We start from the raw sequence: 18,295 nt of genomic DNA on the forward strand, positions 1-18,295 counted from the left end.
GTAGAATATTTAGTGTCCTTAGTAATTAAGGTATGCCTAATAGCTTATGAATTATTAAGTTCAATGAGTTGCTTGGGAAAGGTTACTAATTGAGTTGAGTTAAATGTAATACAACTGTTCCTGGGGTTTTGTATAAGGCTATGTGATTTAGTTTCTGTTAAGGTCCCGTTCATGCAAGGCCATTAGTGAACGCTCCTCACTTGATTTACAGTGTTCAATTGTTTGTAAGTTTCTCCCTTTTTCAGTTCAGTGATATACTGACATTGTTGTTCACTTTGGCCTGAATTAATAAATGCTTTGGTTGTTAATTAATAAATAAATTAGTATGAATTATTGGCATGGAATTGTAATAGTTTTGTGGTTTGAATTGGACTAAATTGCTATGAGTTTAAGGTCAATGCAGAAGCTTATTACTAGGGTGTTAGGACTAAAAGATAATATGTTGAGAAGTGATAATATCGTCTCCCAAGGCCATTAGTGATACCTTGAGTCCTCTGATGCTTGACAAATACGCTCATTCTTATATTCCCACTTTATGATCATGTATATTTCAGGAAGATTTAAAGAATCCTTTTGCATAGAGAATTGGGAGGTTACGCTTCAGAGTTTTGTTGGATAAACTGATTTTAGGATTCAATTTGGTTTATGGTTTTTCTTTTCAAATCTGATTTCTTGATTTTAGGTAAGTTGTTCTCTTGTATTTGATGATACACCCTATCTCTATACATTTCAGTAAGGGAATGTTTATTTTGGAGATAAAGGTGGGCAGATCTATGTGCGTTTGCCAACTCTAGTAGAGATCCATGTTGCACATTTTGTTTATATACACATGTGGGGAATTATAGTTTAGTTTGTTATTCAGTTTTGTTCACATTACATTTCTCTTTATTTTCTTACATATATATGTGAATGTGCTAAGGAACACATGTTCTGACAATACTCTAAATTAATCTGAGTTATTTATAGGGTTGAAATGTTGTAATTGTAGCTATTTGCAGATGATGTCATCTAATTTGAGTATGACATTAATCCAACACAGAAGCTCAAGTTTGGTTCAATGGTATGTTGTCAATAATATTTATGTAGTTTGTGAGCTATATAACTCAATCAGTTGATTCAATCTGTTATGTTTTTTGTCGTCCTTGCAGTAGTTGACAAGGGGAGATGCATATTACACCATGGAGAATGTTGATGTTGTTCGGCAAGAGTGGGCAAAGTATGTTCTTAAGTTTACAAATAAATAGCAAGCTAGTGTATGGTTTCATTTAGTACTACTGTTTTGGAGATATATACAAAGCATCCATCAGCTTGCCCATAGATTTATGCCAGCAGCATTTGATTTGCAATCATATTTTGATGTGTACTATATGTTTGCCCAGATTAATATGTAGTTCTTTTTGCTGTGTTACCATGCTGGACTGCATATATATGAGGCAGCTGTTGAACATAATGATGGTGCTTTTTGTTAATCTCTTATGGCCTAGCTATGTTTGTGTACAGTTTATATATGGTGGATTGAAAGTCTATGTTATCAATTTGGATGTTAAATGCTGATTTTAGTTATGGATGCTTATTTTATTTATGGATGGTGTTTTTAAACCTAAATTATCAGGATGTTTCAATATAGCTAGCAATTGTGTAGTTTCAAACAAGCCATGACTACCAATATATGTGATTTCAGCTACAGAGGATGGATACAAACATAACAATATTTATTGTCTTTACTAAGTTAAGATACCAGAAATGTCACATCCCAACCCTTAAATTTTTACATTGTTTACTAGCTTGGTATTAATAAGAATTTTACCATCTCCGTCAATAAGTTATGGTTTAATTGGTCCCTAGAGGGGTTTTGAGGGATGATTATTTCGGAGAATTATTCGTAGGAGAAAAATACGACGACGGTAAAAATGGTAAATTTTAGCTAGTAAAAGGTAATTTTTATTTGGGTATTATTTTTCGGGGTGTTTTATTTTGGAGTAAGTGTGGGTATATAGGTGTTGGACCAGTTGGGTGAGGCCCAAACCCATCTCCCTCTCTTTCTTCTCTCTCTTCTCTCCCTATTTCCCCTCCCCGAGCTCTCTCTCTCCCCGTCGGACTTCTCGTCGTTCGTCCGCCGCCGCATCGGTCCCGTTCGGTCGGCCATCAACCCAGCCACCTCCCTGGACCGGTGACAGCCCCTCTAGCGCCGCCGTGAGGAAGATATCGGGCCCGAGAGGTCCGACTGCGTTAAGCCCTCCGTCGTCGGAACTCCCTCCTCCGACCGCCAAAGCCGGCGATCCTTGGCTCGTTTTGTAGCCCTCCTCCCATGCAGCAACCCCTCCAAAGGGCTCACTCTCTCTTGAGCTAGGTAAGGAGAAATGTGGAGTTGAATTTTCTAGGGCTTTTAGGATGTTTTTGCTCGATTGACCTAGTTAGCCTTGAAATTGGTGTTTGTGCTAGTTAGGATTGTTGTAGAGGGAGTTGAGAGGAAGATGCTGTCAAAAATTGATAGGCATTGGAGGTCGCCAGAGTCGGCCTCCAGCCGCCGCTGCCGGCGGAGCTGGCGGCGGCACAACCACTGTTTGGGAAATTTTAATGGTTTTAAATGTGGAATATTTAGGGGAGTGTATTGTTATGAATTATGGAATTTTTTTTGGATGAGTTTTGGATAGGTTTGTGAATTTCCGAAGTTTGGTAATTTTGGTGGATTAATAAGGTAGAATCCGGCCGTTGGATTAAAGTCGTATAATCTGTGGAAGTGTGTAGTTAAGGCTGCTGGTTTTAGTATTGAGGTGTGGACCGTATCGAAATTAAGCACTGATGAGCGTGACTATGGCTCTCGGTTAATTTTGACTATTTTGTTTAAATATTGGATTTTTAGTTGGGAAATTAATTATATATATTTGTGCCAGAGTTCGAGGAAACCTCATGGGAGTGGCGATTTGGATTTCGTCGGGCTTATGCCTAGAGTTGTGAGTGGACCTTTGTTTTAATTGAAAAGCATGCGATGAATTATTTTGTTGATCATTTATTTCTTCTGATGAGATTTATTGATTTCTCGGTTATTTGACAATTTTTCCTCTGGAGAGTTCCCGAAAATGAGATTTTCGATGGATATGTTTATTTGATGTTATGAGTATAGTATGTATATAAATGCTAGCTAGCCATACGTGTTTGGTCCGTCATAATGAGGTAAAATACCATTATGGCGTGACGTGAGTGTTAGACACAAACGTCATAGCCCTATATGAAAACTACGTTCTTTTCTTGTTTATTTAGGTTTTCATATAGGGAGTCCACACGTATATATACACCGTCCTCTTCAGTCATTATGAGGTAAAATTTCATTATGGCGCGACGTGAGCGTTAGACACAAGCGTCGTAGTCTTGTATGAATTTCTATTTTTCTAATTTGTTCATAGAATTTATACAAGAAGTCTGATGAGTGTAAGTACATACACATATATGTTTATATATAGTTTAGCCTAAGAGGCTCCATTTTATTTGAGTTGGTGACTAGCCGGAGCTAGTCGTGAAATTGCCAGTTTATAAATTGAGCGCTTTTGAGCGGTCACATGCAGTATAATTTATTTGGAAATTAAAATGGGAATGCATAAATATTTTTTATTAATTTATTTTTGTCCATTCACTCTAACGTTTTCAAATGTTTTCCCATGGGCATTTCGTTTTAAAAATGCCCAGCTTGCAGGTTAGCTTATTTGAGGTCGGGCGTATACGGAGATGAGGCATAGTCATCATATAGCTTCCGCTTGTTAATTTTTTTTTATGTTTCATTTCTTCCTATTAGAGTTGCTCTGAACCTATAAAGGGTTGGATATGAGATTTGTTTAGATTAGTAATTAATTTGGGTGGTGTTGTGATTTGGGGAGCACGAAAGCTCCAGGAGTTTAAGGTTGGATTTAAATTTTTCAGAAGTGTTTGCAGGTTTTTATTAGGAAGGGTTGTCCATTTTCAAGGGAGGTTATGCCGAATTTCGGTAAACTTTCCTTGGAGGTGGCCCCATAGGATTTACTTCGGGTTTCAGGGTGAAATTCGGGGTGAGTCCTGACAAGAAATGTGTGGCCATAAAGCAACAACCGGCAACACAAACATAACAATATATATTGCCTTTACTAAGTTAAGATACTATAAATATGAGGCCATAAAGAACAATCGGCAACGTAAGTGGAGAGTTTAAATCAAAAGAAGACATCACTTATATATAGCTCAAGCTCATTCATACAATAGACAAATGTCACCTGAAAATGTCGAAAGCTCAAAAGATATCACGTAGTAAAAGCTTAAAGCATATCAAACGACAGATACCTATTGTCTTAAAGAGACCAAATGAAAAAAGAAAAAATATATGTTGACTGAAGATCATTCACCTAATGCATATGTGTCGTCGTATTACGTCTAGACCAAAAACAACATCAATAGTGTGTCATGTTGGGTTTATCCAGCGACACATAAATGTAGCGTGGAAAAGTTTAAATTCTAATTCACCAAGTATATGTCACCTGTAGCATTTTCAGATGATGTTTAAATGTCGTCTTTAAACAAATTAACCTACACTTATATGTTGCTATAAGGCGTATTTCTCTCTCACTTGTAGTTATAAGGCAACACAAAGAGTTGTGTCGCCTCACGGCAAAAAAAAGATACATTGTCTTCTAGCATGTCATTGTTTAAACTATCAGGCGATATATATACCGTGTCGTCTTTTCTCCATTCAGGCAACACAAAATGAAAAAAGTCTTATGTCGCATGAGGTTCTTATAGGCGGCACAATATTTGTGTCGTCGGAGAACCTCATCAACGACATGCTAGAATGCGACACTTACGATTTTTATCAGGCGACACAATAGGATGCAGAAAATGGCATAGTGTAACCTTAGATCATCCATTGATCAACAACATTTATACAATTTTGTTTTTTGTGTTTTTTACTACTAATCAAAAACATGGAATTGAACATAACACAGTTCAAGTTGAAAACTGGATACATCAAGATTCATGTTTTTCGCTCAGGTCACTGCATTCAGATGTCACAGTACCCCAAAAATAAACTACGTACCATACAGAACAAAAGGATAAAAACCAAACAAACTCTAATCTTATCCACAATATCTTGCAAAGCAAAATAAGGGGCAAATGTATTTTTCCAACATTGAATTTCTGACAAGTTTCTTCTTTTGTCTAACAAAACAAAACTGAATAACAAAAATAAGAATCAATCTGGATAACAAGAAGGCTAGCAGAGATTAGGCTGGTACCAATTTGCTGTAAATGTCGGGAGCCAGTCTTAGGAAGCCAACTACAACAAATGAATAACATGAGTATGGAGAAAATAAGTGTCTCAAAGTGTGATATTCATATTATTGGAAGCATAGCAGTTGGTAGACAGCAACACTAGGTTGAAGATATTGTATCATTGAATATTGAAAGCATTTCCTATGGGTTGTGAAAGTATAAACCAAAATATAACTTCTAAACAAAGATGGTATAGGTAAACAAAAGTCTCATCCAACGACATAGCACTCTTGACCATCTTCTGAACCCATTTGTCAGTTTATGCCAAAGCATAGAAGGCAGCAACATGAAAACCAAAACTAACACCGATGTTAAAGCTGAGCGAGCTTCCTCTTAGATCTGCTCCTAGACGTTGTGAGGAAGAAATTAACATCGTCCATATTTTTCTTTTCTTGTTCTGGCTGGTTCATAGGAGTCGCAAACAGCAGTCTTCAGTTTTGGTATTTTCACAGTACCTGAGTCACAAACAAAATCAGAAAACATAAAATGGAGTATAAACAAGATCGAGGGACTCCAAATCTATATAGAGTTACAAACAAGAGATGAGAGGTGACTCAAGCAACTTAGGGCGGTGTGAGGCAGATTTCTTCTTGTTCTGGCAGGTTGAAGGGGGTCGCAATCTCGCATTCATTCCCTTCTTCATTAGTTGGTACAGTATCCTTTTCCAAGTGAATCATGCAAAATCAAAAAAATAATCATTATAATGAGATTGAACACAGACGACTTGTAGCAACTTCAAAAATAAATTCTTAAAGATAAATACTGTTTGCATGGAAACAGCACAAGAAAAAAGTTCAAAAAACCAAGAGAACTTGGCCACAAACCTAATAAACAAGGAACTTCAGCAGACTAATAAATGGCGAACCTCACTAATTAATAAGAAAGAAAGAATGTGGTACGTGAAGACATATATGTTCAATGACATACTGGTTATTATTATTAAGGGATCTGGTAAAACTTAAAACAACTAGCATTCCAGTTGCAAGAATTTGCAGCTTAGTGGCAATAGTTACTCTTAAAAAAACCAAAAGGACAATCAGAATAATGGAATTAGAGCACACAGTTCAAGCAGAACATTAGAAACCAAAACACTCGAGGAAGTAACCACACAGCTAGCAAACAACAGAAGAAAAAGGCACATTAGGGGAAATAACCTCTTTCAACATATATAGCAACTCGGAATTTATGTCAATTTCTACTGGCATTACCTTGTTCAAGCATGTTTTCGTATCATTGTAGATGTAACTTATAGACGTCACTCACTAAATGCTAAGGCACTCTAAAGGAGGAAGTTCAAACAAGCAGTTCTACTTTTTACCCAAAGAACAATGAGCAACTTCTATTGATTTTAAAAGGAGGGACTTAACTTCTGTTATGGGTGGGTGCCTGATTGGGTTCTTTACATGGAAATATAAGCTTCTATATTTGTTGCACATACAAATAATAAGAAATCTACGATGAGTACGGAACAACTTTGAACTCTTGAAGATACTGTAAATGAAAACCATATCAGAAAATCTAATCTGAAAACATAGGACAATATTTGTGCCTATACTACTGTTTGTTGGAAAACTGGACATAAGCTACCCTATGCTATGCCCACTCAAACTCACACCCAAAACCTAGCAGCAATGGCAAAAACAATTACTCTACCTTTTCGTACCTGAAACATAATACATACAAATGGAGAAAGGGAACTCAAGATTATAAAGAAGCAGCATAATATGAACAGCTTGAAATGCTGAAGATTGCAGTCACTTGTTTGAGAAATTAAAATGAAATTGCTTAATTCCATATATCACAGCAAGTCGTCACCAAACCGAGGTTAGCATTAAAAATATCCAGAGTAGCACAAGAATTCAGAATAAAGTTACTGCATTCCCATTAATTCATGGGACCAGAATTAAAACACCACGCCAAAGAATCCATCGATATCTTTGATAGATTACAGAATTGTGTACTAATCGAGCGTGTTGAAGACAACACAACAAACACTCTGGAAAATAGTGTTCCTAAAAGAACCAAATACAATGAATAAGAATCCAAATAAGTGAAAGTTTATTTTTTGCACTGGCACAACTTCATCAGAGTATTCCAAGAGCACCTGCAGAGTGAACCTATGAGATAGCATATGAAATATGCAATCAAAGTTTGAGAAATGCCAAAACAAACTGTATCACCAAATACTTGTACCGAGGTACGTGTTACCCTACTAGTTAGTGATAACCAAGTCCAAAACAGTGGTATCCAATACTAGGTCACCAGTTTACTATACCTCAATAGCTCTTCCTGTATGCTAAAGTTCTAAAGCAAAACCTGTGTATTCTAACACCCCGTAAATACTTGGAGTTCATTATTGAAACCAAGAGATAGAGAATACAAGCAGCATCAAAGGAAGGATGAGAAAAGTATTTTACCAGGAGATAGAGAAAACATGAAGCCTCAACGGAAACATAAGACAGGTGTTACCAAGAAATTAGGTAAAAAATAAGGCTGAAAGGAAAAATAACCAAATATGGTGTTTTTGCAAAGCTAACAAAATTGTACGTGCAGAAAGAATCAACCGTATTGCTCTAAGCGAGAAAAGGATCACCAGACAGAAAGGAGAATGACTAGTGCTAAAAACTAATCACGATTAAATAATTAGCCAATTGTTCCCAAATCTTAGACTCTGTTAACGAAAGTGCATGATTAAGATTGAGCTATCCGCATGGGACATATATGCATGGATTTGCTTCGATCTGAAAGCACAAGTATGGAAAGGCAATAGTAAGTGATCAGTTTTTTGATACTTTATCTCGCAAATGACATATAACATATGATAGGTGTCTTCATATGCTATACTTGTACAGTTAAGATGCCATATCCTGAACAACATGTTAACTGCATATTTATGTCATATAATCCTATATAAAGCTCAAGGTTGGTGAGTGAAACAGTAATAGATAAGCTTAATTCATATGGTTGTACTCATCACTTGCCATTGATTCATAAACATACCTCTAAGATTCTTAAGGTTCGCATGCTTAAAAAGCAAAACCACATAAAATAGATTGTTTTCTCCTTGTAGTTCTCGTGGCCTCTTTGGCTCCTTCTAAAGAAAATCTTCTTCGACCAAAAATGATTCTGATAGAATTATTATTGTTCTTCATAATAATCAATAGTTGATAGAATTAACTTGACAATAACAACTTGGATTTAATTGAAGAAACATAAGCTATATATAACCACTTGGAAACAACCTCACCAATCAAAATTACTACTAACTGGAACTAAGAACGAACTGATATCACTTCCACCCACAACAACAACAGTAAATAATTTTTATGAACCATCCACAATGTATAAAAGCAATGAAAACAATGAGAGCAAACAATCAATTTATGAGAAAAGTATTAAAATCAGTAGAGGCACTTGGTCATTCTCATGGACTGAATAGAAGCAAAAGATCCTTTGCAAACCCATAACAACAAGACCGACAGCGGTACAAAGAAGTATCATATCAGGCACTTTTCTCATCCTCTCCAGAAACCAAGAAATAATTCAATACTGAGCCATTACAAAAACTAAGGATAAAACTTGTCTAATGAACAAGACAACTTAGAAAATAGCCAGACGTATCATGTGCAAGCAACAATTAGCATATGATCAATAATATAGGCATATAATCAACAGTCATGAGTTTATTTTGTAGCACAAGAGTTTCATTGTTGTAATTCTAAAAGGAATGGGTAACAACTAAAAAACTAACAAACAAAATTGTTGCAATCCGAAAAGGATTAAGGCGTTACCTGTTGATGAACAACAGGATCATCAGCATCAGACTCAATCATCTTCTCCACAGTTTGAAGGGCTTCCCGCACCGTATTTGGGTCATTGAGGGTGCAAGTACTAGAAATATAACCTTTGACGCGCGACATGAAACGTTCAACGAACAATTCCATACTATAGTCGTTATAAATTATATAATTCTGATGGCAAAAGAATGAAATAATTTCATCAAGAATCTCGTCCTCTTGGCCTTGTTTCAGGCTGCATCCCATTATATCGCACCGTCGCTTCAATTCAATCATGCCTGCTCCTTTAAACTTTTTCATGGCCGCTTCTCTCTCCTTAAAATCATCATTGAAATTTCCGTCATCCGCTACCTCCTCCTCATCGTCGTCCACATACTCATCGAAACCCTCATCCGCATCATCATCATCATCATCAGCATCCTCCTTGGCGTCCAGTTTGAAATCTTCATACGCCGTCACCCAGCCATAATCGGTGTAGTCGTCGTCAATCTCGACGCACCGTGGGTGCCACGCTGCAAGTTTTTGTATCATCTTCACGTCTATCTCCTTAGATTTAAAGAGTTGTTGTCGGACGGCGTAGGCGATTAATAAGAGTACATGCGGCTTATCATCCTCTTCCTGGGTTTTGTGAAGCACATCTTCGATGAGAGTGATGGCCGTTTCGCGGTCAGGTTCCTTTAGGTCGATCTTCACCCGCGTCCATTCGAGATTCTCAAACACGACTTCCGGCTCCTTTTTCCACGACCCAAGCAAGTCTCTCTGCATCTCGATCTCTGTGCAAACTGGGTATCTCTTGTTATCGTCTGATAGAATGATGGAAAGAATCTGCTTCTTTTGGTTCTTTCTCTCTTCTGTCCAAAGTTATTTGGGGGCGCACTAAGATTCTGGAAGAAAGCTAGCTTTTTGGGGGTTATTTAGGAGGTCTTTTCTGTAAGTGTGTCCTGTACCATGTACCATGTACCATGCTATATATTAGGTGGCACATGTTATACCGTGTTGGGTTAGGATTAGGGTTAGGGTGTTATTTTTTATTTTTTTTACTTTTTCTTTTTGAGAGGAGAATAAGATAAGATTAGGAATAACAATCCTGTAAATATTAAAATATTAATTTATTCAATTTGTTTGTCTTGCTTACTCAACTCCTCCTCATTCATGGACTCGTCTCCGTAACTTCAAAAATAAGAGACTCTCTGTCATCTCTGAAGACCCCGACCGACAAGCCACCGATCCAATTCCGGCAAAACTCCAGATTCAACTACTAATTAAACCACAGATCCCTCTTCTCCTCAATCTATTCTACAAAACTTTACCTTTTTAGTTTGTCTTACCCAAACGAACCCCACATTCTCCAGAACTTTGAGAAGCAATCTGATTCTGCGCCGTTCAATCTTCTCAATTCGCCGACGCCGATTCGTACATCACGAACTCAGCCCACCTTTGTCAAACTACTGACGCTCCCTTGAGCCGTTGCCTCTCCTTCGGAGACACCCACAAACTCCCCACCGACAACAACACCGACCCCCTGTTACGACGGATCCTTTACTTGCGACGGAGAACTCAAGCTTTGTAGTAAGGTTTCTTGTAGTTTGCTGATCGTTTCCAGGTAAACACGTTCCCCTACTCTACACCTTTCTTTCTGCTCTTTTTTCTCTGCTTAATTTTGTACTAGACTTTACTTGATGTTTGTTACTTAGTTGTAGTTTACTTTGCTTTAGTTGTGTTACTTGCCCTTGTGCTTTTGTTGTGTGTTACGTTGCCTGTTTTTCTGCTCCGCTTTAGTCATTCTCCCTCTAAAGTTTAGCAATGAAGTGGTGTACTTGGAACTGTAGAGGGTGTTCTGAAGATGGTTTTCTTAATCAAGCCCTCTTTTTGGTCAATTTACTACATCTTGATCTTTTCTGTTTATTAGATACTAGACTTGATGAACAGAATGCTTTAAATCTTGCTTCTTCTTTTCATTTTAATTCGTTTGTTATAGTTCCAGCTTTTGGACAATGTGGTGGCCTCATCTTGTTTTGGAATGATGATAAATTTAATATTTCTGATTTCTGAAACACCCTAGATTCATTCACTGTTCTATAACTGATAAAGTATTGAATGTTACTTGGAAGGCTACTTTTCTTTATATGTCTCCTCATAAGGAAATTCATCAGACCCTTTGGAATGAGCTCACCTCTAAATCTAGAACCGGACCCATGGCTTATTATGGGAGATATGAACTGTGTTTTAAACCTCTCTGAAAAACTTGGTGGAATTCGTTCCACTACTAGATATATGCTGAATATTCAGGAGTTCTTGAATCAGAACTCGTTAGTTTCCTTACCTTATTCTGGCAATGATTATACTTGGTGTAATAACCAACAAGGAGAAGACCGGATTTATGAAAGGCTGGATAGAGTGGTGGTGGTTTCACCAAGTTTGATTCAATTGTATCCAGACATGCTCTTACATAACCTTCCTATTATTTATTCTGAGCATAGTCCTATTTGTTGTATGTCACGAACAAATACTGCGAAAACTTCAAAGGTTTTTAGGTTTGAGGCCATGTGGCTGAGACATCAGACTTTTCGAAATGTAGTGACACAAGCTGTATCAAATAACTACACCAACACTCCTCTGCTTAATTTTGTGTCTTTTACCAATGCCTTTCAGTGTTTGGCAGTTAACTGGAGAAAAAATACCTTTGGCAATATTTTTGCTCATAAGACTGAAATTCTGAATCAACTTACTGAGATACAGTCTCAACTGACAAAACAATTTGATTTGCGACTTAGCATTATGGATACTGACCTTAGACAAAAGCTTACCGATATCTCTATTTCAGAAGAACTGTTTTGGAAACAAAAAGCTAAAACTAACCGGCTCCAACTCGGAGATAAGAACACAAAATATTTTCAAACACAGGCTCTGATTAAACGAAAGAGAAAGCAAATAACTACTCTTACTGATAGTAATGGTTGTATAACTACTGAACTACGTCAAATAGCTTCTATTCTTAATTCTGCGTTTAAGCACAGGTTAACTCCGAATAATTTCCCTTCTGCCACTGACTTATCTTTATTGCTTTCCACCATCGACCATTCGATCAGTTACAGATGAACAGAACAGAAATTTATTGGCTCATATTACTGACAATGAAATTTTTCGTGCTATCTTTCAAATTGGCCCTCTTAAAGCTCCACTGCTCCAGGACCTGATGGCATACTTGCTCTTTTCTATCATACTTACTGGACTGATATTAAAGATCATGTCATTCCATTTGTCAAAGACTTTTTCATCAATAATACTGATCTCACAGTCCTAAATAAGACAAACATTGTCCTCATTCCCAAGAATCAAGATCTTATATTAGTCAATCATTAGACCTATCAGTTTATGTAATGTTAATTACAAAATCATTTCTAAAATCCTAGTTAATCGCTTGAGACCTTTTCTTCATCATCTTATTTCTCCTAATCAAGGAGCTTTTGTTCCGGGGAGGTCAATTTTCGATAACATGTTAATAGCTCATGAAATTTTTGCAAATTTTCATAGAACAAAGAACAAACAAGGCTATATGGCCCTCAAAATAGACTTAGAGAAAGCTTATGATTTTATGAATTGGGATTATATAAGAGCTTGCTTGCAGAAATTTGGTTTTCATGCCCATTGGATCAATTTAATTATGAATTGTATCTCTACTGTGTCATTTTCAATTATTCTTAATGATAAACCTCAACCTCCTTTAAACCTTTGAGAGGACTTAAGGCAAGGAGATCCTTTGTCTCCTTATATTTTTATCTTATGTCTGGAACCATTGATTAGACATTTAAACAAGTTAGCTGATAATCTTAAAACTCATATTGGTATTTTGTCTTCTCCAAATGGTATCAGAAAAAATCTCTAACCTTTTCTTTGTAGATGATTGCCTTATTTTCACAAAAGCTTCTTCTAAAGCTGCCAAGCAGGTTTTAGAGACCATGAATCTTTTTTCTAAAGCTACAAGTCTGTATATTAATTATGATAAGTCCACAATTTCTCTCATAATGTTCCAAATGCCATTAGGAATGGACTTAGCTCTTTACTTTCTATTAGACACAAAACTACTATTGGTAGATATCTTGGTGTCAACAACATAGTTTTTTGGAAAGACCCTCTGAATTCGATAGATCTTATTAACAAAATTCAGAAAAAGCTTGCAGGTAATTGGTGTAGTAGGTTGTGCATAAAACAACCTCTCAAGCCCGTAAACTAGCAGGCATTCCATCACAACCGAGGCCGCCCCGAAGTATCCACCAATAAGTAGGGTGGGCCGGGCCCGACCTCGGTGGCAGTATTGGGCTGGGAGTGGTTTTAGAAGGCATAAGGGAGCTGGGTGTGAAATAGCAGCAAAGACAGTTGCCCCACATCGGTTTTCAGGTGAAGAGAATCCACTCTAGGCCATAAATATGGCCCAGCCACCAACTTGTCAGGTATAATAACTACCTTCAGTAATTACATTCTACCACAAGATACTGACTTAAGCTTCGGAGAAGAAAAGACCGGAAGCCCCCGGTCACCCTTGTTATTGCAGGGCAGTGGGAGGATAGCTGACCATCCACCAGGGCACATCATCAGCTTCTGCGAACCCATCCGAGATTGTACATAAACAATTGGAAAGCCAACTCTCTTTCTAGAGGAGGAAAACTTGTTCTGAATAAATCTAATCTTTCGGGTTTACCTAATTATCTTTTGTCTTGCTTTAAGTATCCTAAGTCAGTTACTAATGCTCTTGACTCAGAGTGTAGAAAGTTTTTCTGGGGACATAGCACACATTCCCCAGTTTCTTGGTCACAAGCTTGTTTGCCTAAAGATAAAGGCGGGCTAGGAATACGACCTACTAAACACTTTAACAAGGCAACTTTAGCTAAGTTAGGGTGGAAAGTTTTGACCAATCATAACAGTTGCTTGGAAAGGAATTTTAGACTCTAGAAACCTTTTGAAACAGGGAATGAGATGGACTATTGGAGACAGAAAAAAAGTGAATTTTTGGCTCATCAATTGGGCTTATCCTTTTCCTTTATTGAATTTCATTCTTGAAAACCAACATGAACAGATGAATATTTCTAAAACAATAGCTGACTATATTACCAACCAACAGTGGAATATTCAGAAGCTTTCTACTGTTTTACCCCAAGTAGTAGAACATATCAAGGTAATTCCTCTCCCTTGTTTTCCTCAAACTGGTAATTTGAATTGGGGTCTCACTGGCCATGGATATTTCACTATTATCTCAGCCTCTCGTCTACTGACTGAAAATCTGGAAGCTCATTCTCGAACCCCTCTTTTAAAGAAAATGTGGAAGCTCCATATTCCACCTAAAGTTAAAGTTTTTGCCTGACAACTCATTATAAGTAGACTTTCTACGAGAGATAGACTCTATATATACTAATTTGCAGATTGATAGAAGCTGTCTTTTTTGTCACTATACCTTCGAAACTGCTGATCATCTTTTCCTACATTGCAGGTTTGCTCAACAAATTTGGTAGTTAACTTTCCCTAACTTTCAAGTTCATCTTTTTAATTTCTTTTTGCACCGGCTACATTCCTTATCTACTACTCCTATATCATTTTTAGAAATTGCAATTACTACAGCGTACTCTCTTTGGAAAGCAAAAAATGACTTAATTTTTAGAAACCGTTCTGTCCATCCTGAAAATGTTGTCTACTCTGTAGAAAGGTATTATTCTACTGTTAATGCAACTTACCCTAAGAGATTTTAGAGGTTTGTTAAGCCTATTTGTTGGCATGCTCCTCCGATCCTTAGACACTTAAGCTCAATTTTGACTGATCTGTCTAGAATCACTCTGCCTCTTCAAGCTTTGTTTTTAGAGATGCAGATGGTCAACCTGTCTTAGCATCCACAAAACATATTGGCCCTAATGATGTTCTCACAGCTGAAGCTAGCTTTTGCTTTACGTGCGGGTCTTTAGAAATTAGCAGTATGAATCCATGGTTTTCAAAAAAATTTAGTTGAAGGAGATTCTCAAATCTTACTAAATTCCATCAATGGTACATGTATTACTCCTTGGAAGATTCAAGTTCTTGTCAAAGACATTCTCTTCCTTGCCTCTCAAATTGATCAAGTTTCTTTCACACATGTTCACCGAGAAACAAATTTTGTGGTGAATGCTATTGCAAAACTAGGACATAAAATTGGAACACAAGCTTGGAGCAGATCCCTTCCTCTTGCAGTTAGTCATGCTTTTTATTTTGACTCTTTTGGTGGTGGTTGAGGTTTTGTAATTTGAGATTGTTTTTCTTTTTATACTGTCGAAAAAAAAAAACTCCTCCTCATTCATCTCTCATTCTGCATATTTATTTGTCTTGCCTACTGAACTCCATTATTTGTTGGAGTTCCTGAATGTGCCATGCGTGAGACTTCTTACATCCAATCTTTGTGTTTGAATTGTGAAGAGCGTGCGACTTCTTGCACTCCATCTTTGTGGTTGAGTTATTTCTTTATGAATGCATTAGAGGAGTTTGGAGGATGTTGTCAGCTGGCCTTCTTTCCTCGGTTCGGAGTATTCCTACTGGGTTTTTATCCGAGCAAGGTTTTTATGAGGTCACCCCACCATTTTGTGTAACTACAACAAAATGGTTTCTACATTAAGTTCAGTAGAACCAGTGTAGATCACTTGTGATCAGAAGAGGTGAAGACCCAGTTTCATCCCTTCACTTCAGTTATTTGCTAAGAAGCATGGAAGCGTCCATGACCCTTGCGTTTCTCGCTTCTGAAGCGGAAGCTCTCAGAAGTGCCTGGAAGCGCGATTCTGAGAAAAGTGGTTTTTGGAAGCGGGATAGGAGCGCGCGATTCTGATATGGAATCTTATGACCTTTTGGAAGCGCGACAATCGACGGCGCGGACACAGTAGGTTGGTCCGGGAAGGAAACGAATGTGCTCACACCCTTTCCTTAATGACCAGTTGAGAGAGAATAAACAAAAGGGTCATAACTAAGAAAAGCACTGGACTACGCCGTAGTACAGTACGCCATGAGTGGGAACGAACACGTGTCGAATTTTCATCGGCGGAGACAAAATCTGAGGGACATCGATGACATTTCTCAGATGACGCTCGTTCCGTCGTCATCGACGCAGTCTGGTAAAAAGCGAAGGGGTTTTATGGAATTGCCGGTAGGGGGGGGGGGTTGGAGAGAGATCTGCACAGAGCAGCCACATCTCCGTCGTCGAGGGGGTGAATTAGTGGCAAGTAAAGCATCCTGCACAATTAGGCGGAGATGTTCAAAACGTTTGAAATCGATTTACTAAAGAACGGGTTGAAGGTGGAGTAGAGCGTGGTGCACATTTTCGAATACGAAAGAGGCGTTTTTGCTCACGAGCTTGAAATCGATGAATGGGTTGAAGCTGGAAACTACAAGCAACCAGATCCTGCGCATTCCCTCCGGGAGTAAGAGTTCTAATCCAAATTAGTTACAGTTTTTGAGATTTGATTAACAGCCGACTATGGAAGTAGAGCTTCTCCTTCGGGACATCCGATAAAAGTGGAACGATACAGAGAAGATTAGCATGGCCTAAGAGGCGCTCGTTGTATGCATTTGTCATACTGAAAAGGATGCTCATCACCTGTTTGATGAAATGCGTGTGAGAACCTCTTCCCTTTCTTATGCTTTACTTGAACATAACTGTTAGTTGGGTTTAAAACTTGTTGAATTTGTAATGAATCTACTATAAGTACTTGGTATTGAATAATCACATGTAATGGCTGACTAGTTTAATGGAGGGAATGATTCACTTGGGGTCTTGAATGCTGCAGAGGCAATCAGCTTTGAAAGTAAATCCCTTTCTGCAGATATATGTTAATGGAGGGAAGATATATGTTAATGGAGGGAAGGACAACACAGAAATTGGAGCTCTCACAGATTTGGAGCTCTGTATAACAGTTGGTCCATCATTAGAGCTCTGTATTTCCACACTCCCACATCCTTTATTTGATATATAGCAGACAAGAGGAGGACTCTCACATATTTCACTCCATCTGCAAAAAAAATTATGTTGAAAGATGAGGCAGTGCTATGATAAGATGCTGCAAAATGCTGAAGCAAATAAGTGATGAATAGGTCTATTGTATGGTACATGAATTGAGTAGTTGAATGAGCGTGAGAAATTTTGAAATCACAATTGTTTGTCTTGCCATTCTCATAAGTTATTGTCGTCCCATAGCTTTCACATATATATGCCACTGTGGAAACCACGTCCTCCTTTCGAAACATGCCTTTCCTTACCAAAATTCGTACATAACAAACAAGAAAGTGACATCAATGCTGTAACTTTCTAAGAAACAATCAGAAGCATGCATTAGAAATCCCGGTCTGTCTAATACTGATAATCAATGATGTTGCCAACCAGAACTTGTGGTGTTACTTGTGTATGTTATGTGAATAGGAATTGTGAGCACCAGTTGTTTGATGAAATGAGTCTGAGAATCTCTGATAATTGTTTCCATCATGCTTATTTGAATTGATCAGTCTGCATTACATGTAGTTTTGTGTTTCCGTTTACTGATTTTTCTTTGCATCTGACTGAGCTAAATGAACATTGTTATTAGTTTCACGATTGGTTAATGCCAATGTATTGAACTTGGCAATATACTCATACCTGCAAGTATAAGCAGACCTGTTTAATTGGGTTCGAACGTAATGCATACAAGTTATATACTTATATGTGAGTATACACGTTTCCATAATGCAAACAAGTTTGGTTTTGAATGCTGCAGTGCCGATCAGGCTAACAACTTGAAATTCTTTTCTGCATATATATTTTACTGAGTAAGGATCCCTCTCATTAATTTTGGATGACTTTGTGTCAGAATGGTACAACTCAACTCTGATATTACAGTAAACTAGCACTATGAAATGCTTCTAGGCCATGTTTTCAATTACAAAGGCATTCTGATATATTACACAAAAAGAGTCATTGGGCATATTGAGCCATCAACTGGTCCATGAGCACTAGCTCTGCTCCAGCCTCCACCATTGGAACTGCTGCACCATTCCATTCCATTTCATAACAAAACAATAAACCATAACTTCCGGTCAATCTTCAGCTTTAAAACACATTAAGCGAGAAAAATGAAATATGGAACGAATAAGCTGCATAACTCAAAATTGAGTTACAAGACAATCAAGGAACTAACTACTCATCTCATATTGAATAGTACCAAAAT

At 37.6% G+C, this 18,295-nt stretch overlaps 1 protein-coding gene and 2 non-coding genes across 3 annotated transcripts; 2 read left to right on the plus strand and 1 right to left on the minus strand.

The window, feature by feature from the left end:
• Nucleotides 1-5,703: 5,703 nt before the first annotated feature.
• LOC101297440 lies at nt 5,704-9,946 on the minus strand. The gene is made up of 3 exons (XM_004299531.1): nt 9,087-9,946; nt 5,833-5,954; nt 5,704-5,750 (listed from the first exon to the last, which is right to left on the minus strand). The coding sequence occupies exons 1-2, from the start codon at nt 9,855-9,857 to the stop codon at nt 5,859-5,861; spliced, it is 867 nt and encodes a 288-aa protein (XP_004299579.1). The 5' UTR covers nt 9,858-9,946; the 3' UTR covers nt 5,704-5,750; nt 5,833-5,858.
• Nucleotides 9,947-10,252: 306 nt separating this feature from the next.
• LOC101297731 lies at nt 10,253-13,768 on the plus strand. Its single transcript, XR_184657.1, has 2 exons — nt 10,253-10,695; nt 13,274-13,768. It is a non-coding gene; the product is annotated as an uncharacterized LOC101297731 (transcript).
• Nucleotides 13,769-16,261: 2,493 nt separating this feature from the next.
• Nucleotides 16,262-17,078, plus strand: LOC101297933. Its single transcript, XR_184658.1, has 2 exons — nt 16,262-16,713; nt 16,886-17,078. It is a non-coding gene; the product is annotated as an uncharacterized LOC101297933 (transcript).
• Nucleotides 17,079-18,295: the final 1,217 nt, after the last annotated feature.

This window comes from Fragaria vesca, linkage group LG5 (genome assembly GCF_000184155.1).
Source record: "Fragaria vesca subsp. vesca linkage group LG5, FraVesHawaii_1.0, whole genome shotgun sequence".
NCBI classification, from domain to species: domain Eukaryota; kingdom Viridiplantae; phylum Streptophyta; class Magnoliopsida; order Rosales; family Rosaceae; genus Fragaria; species Fragaria vesca.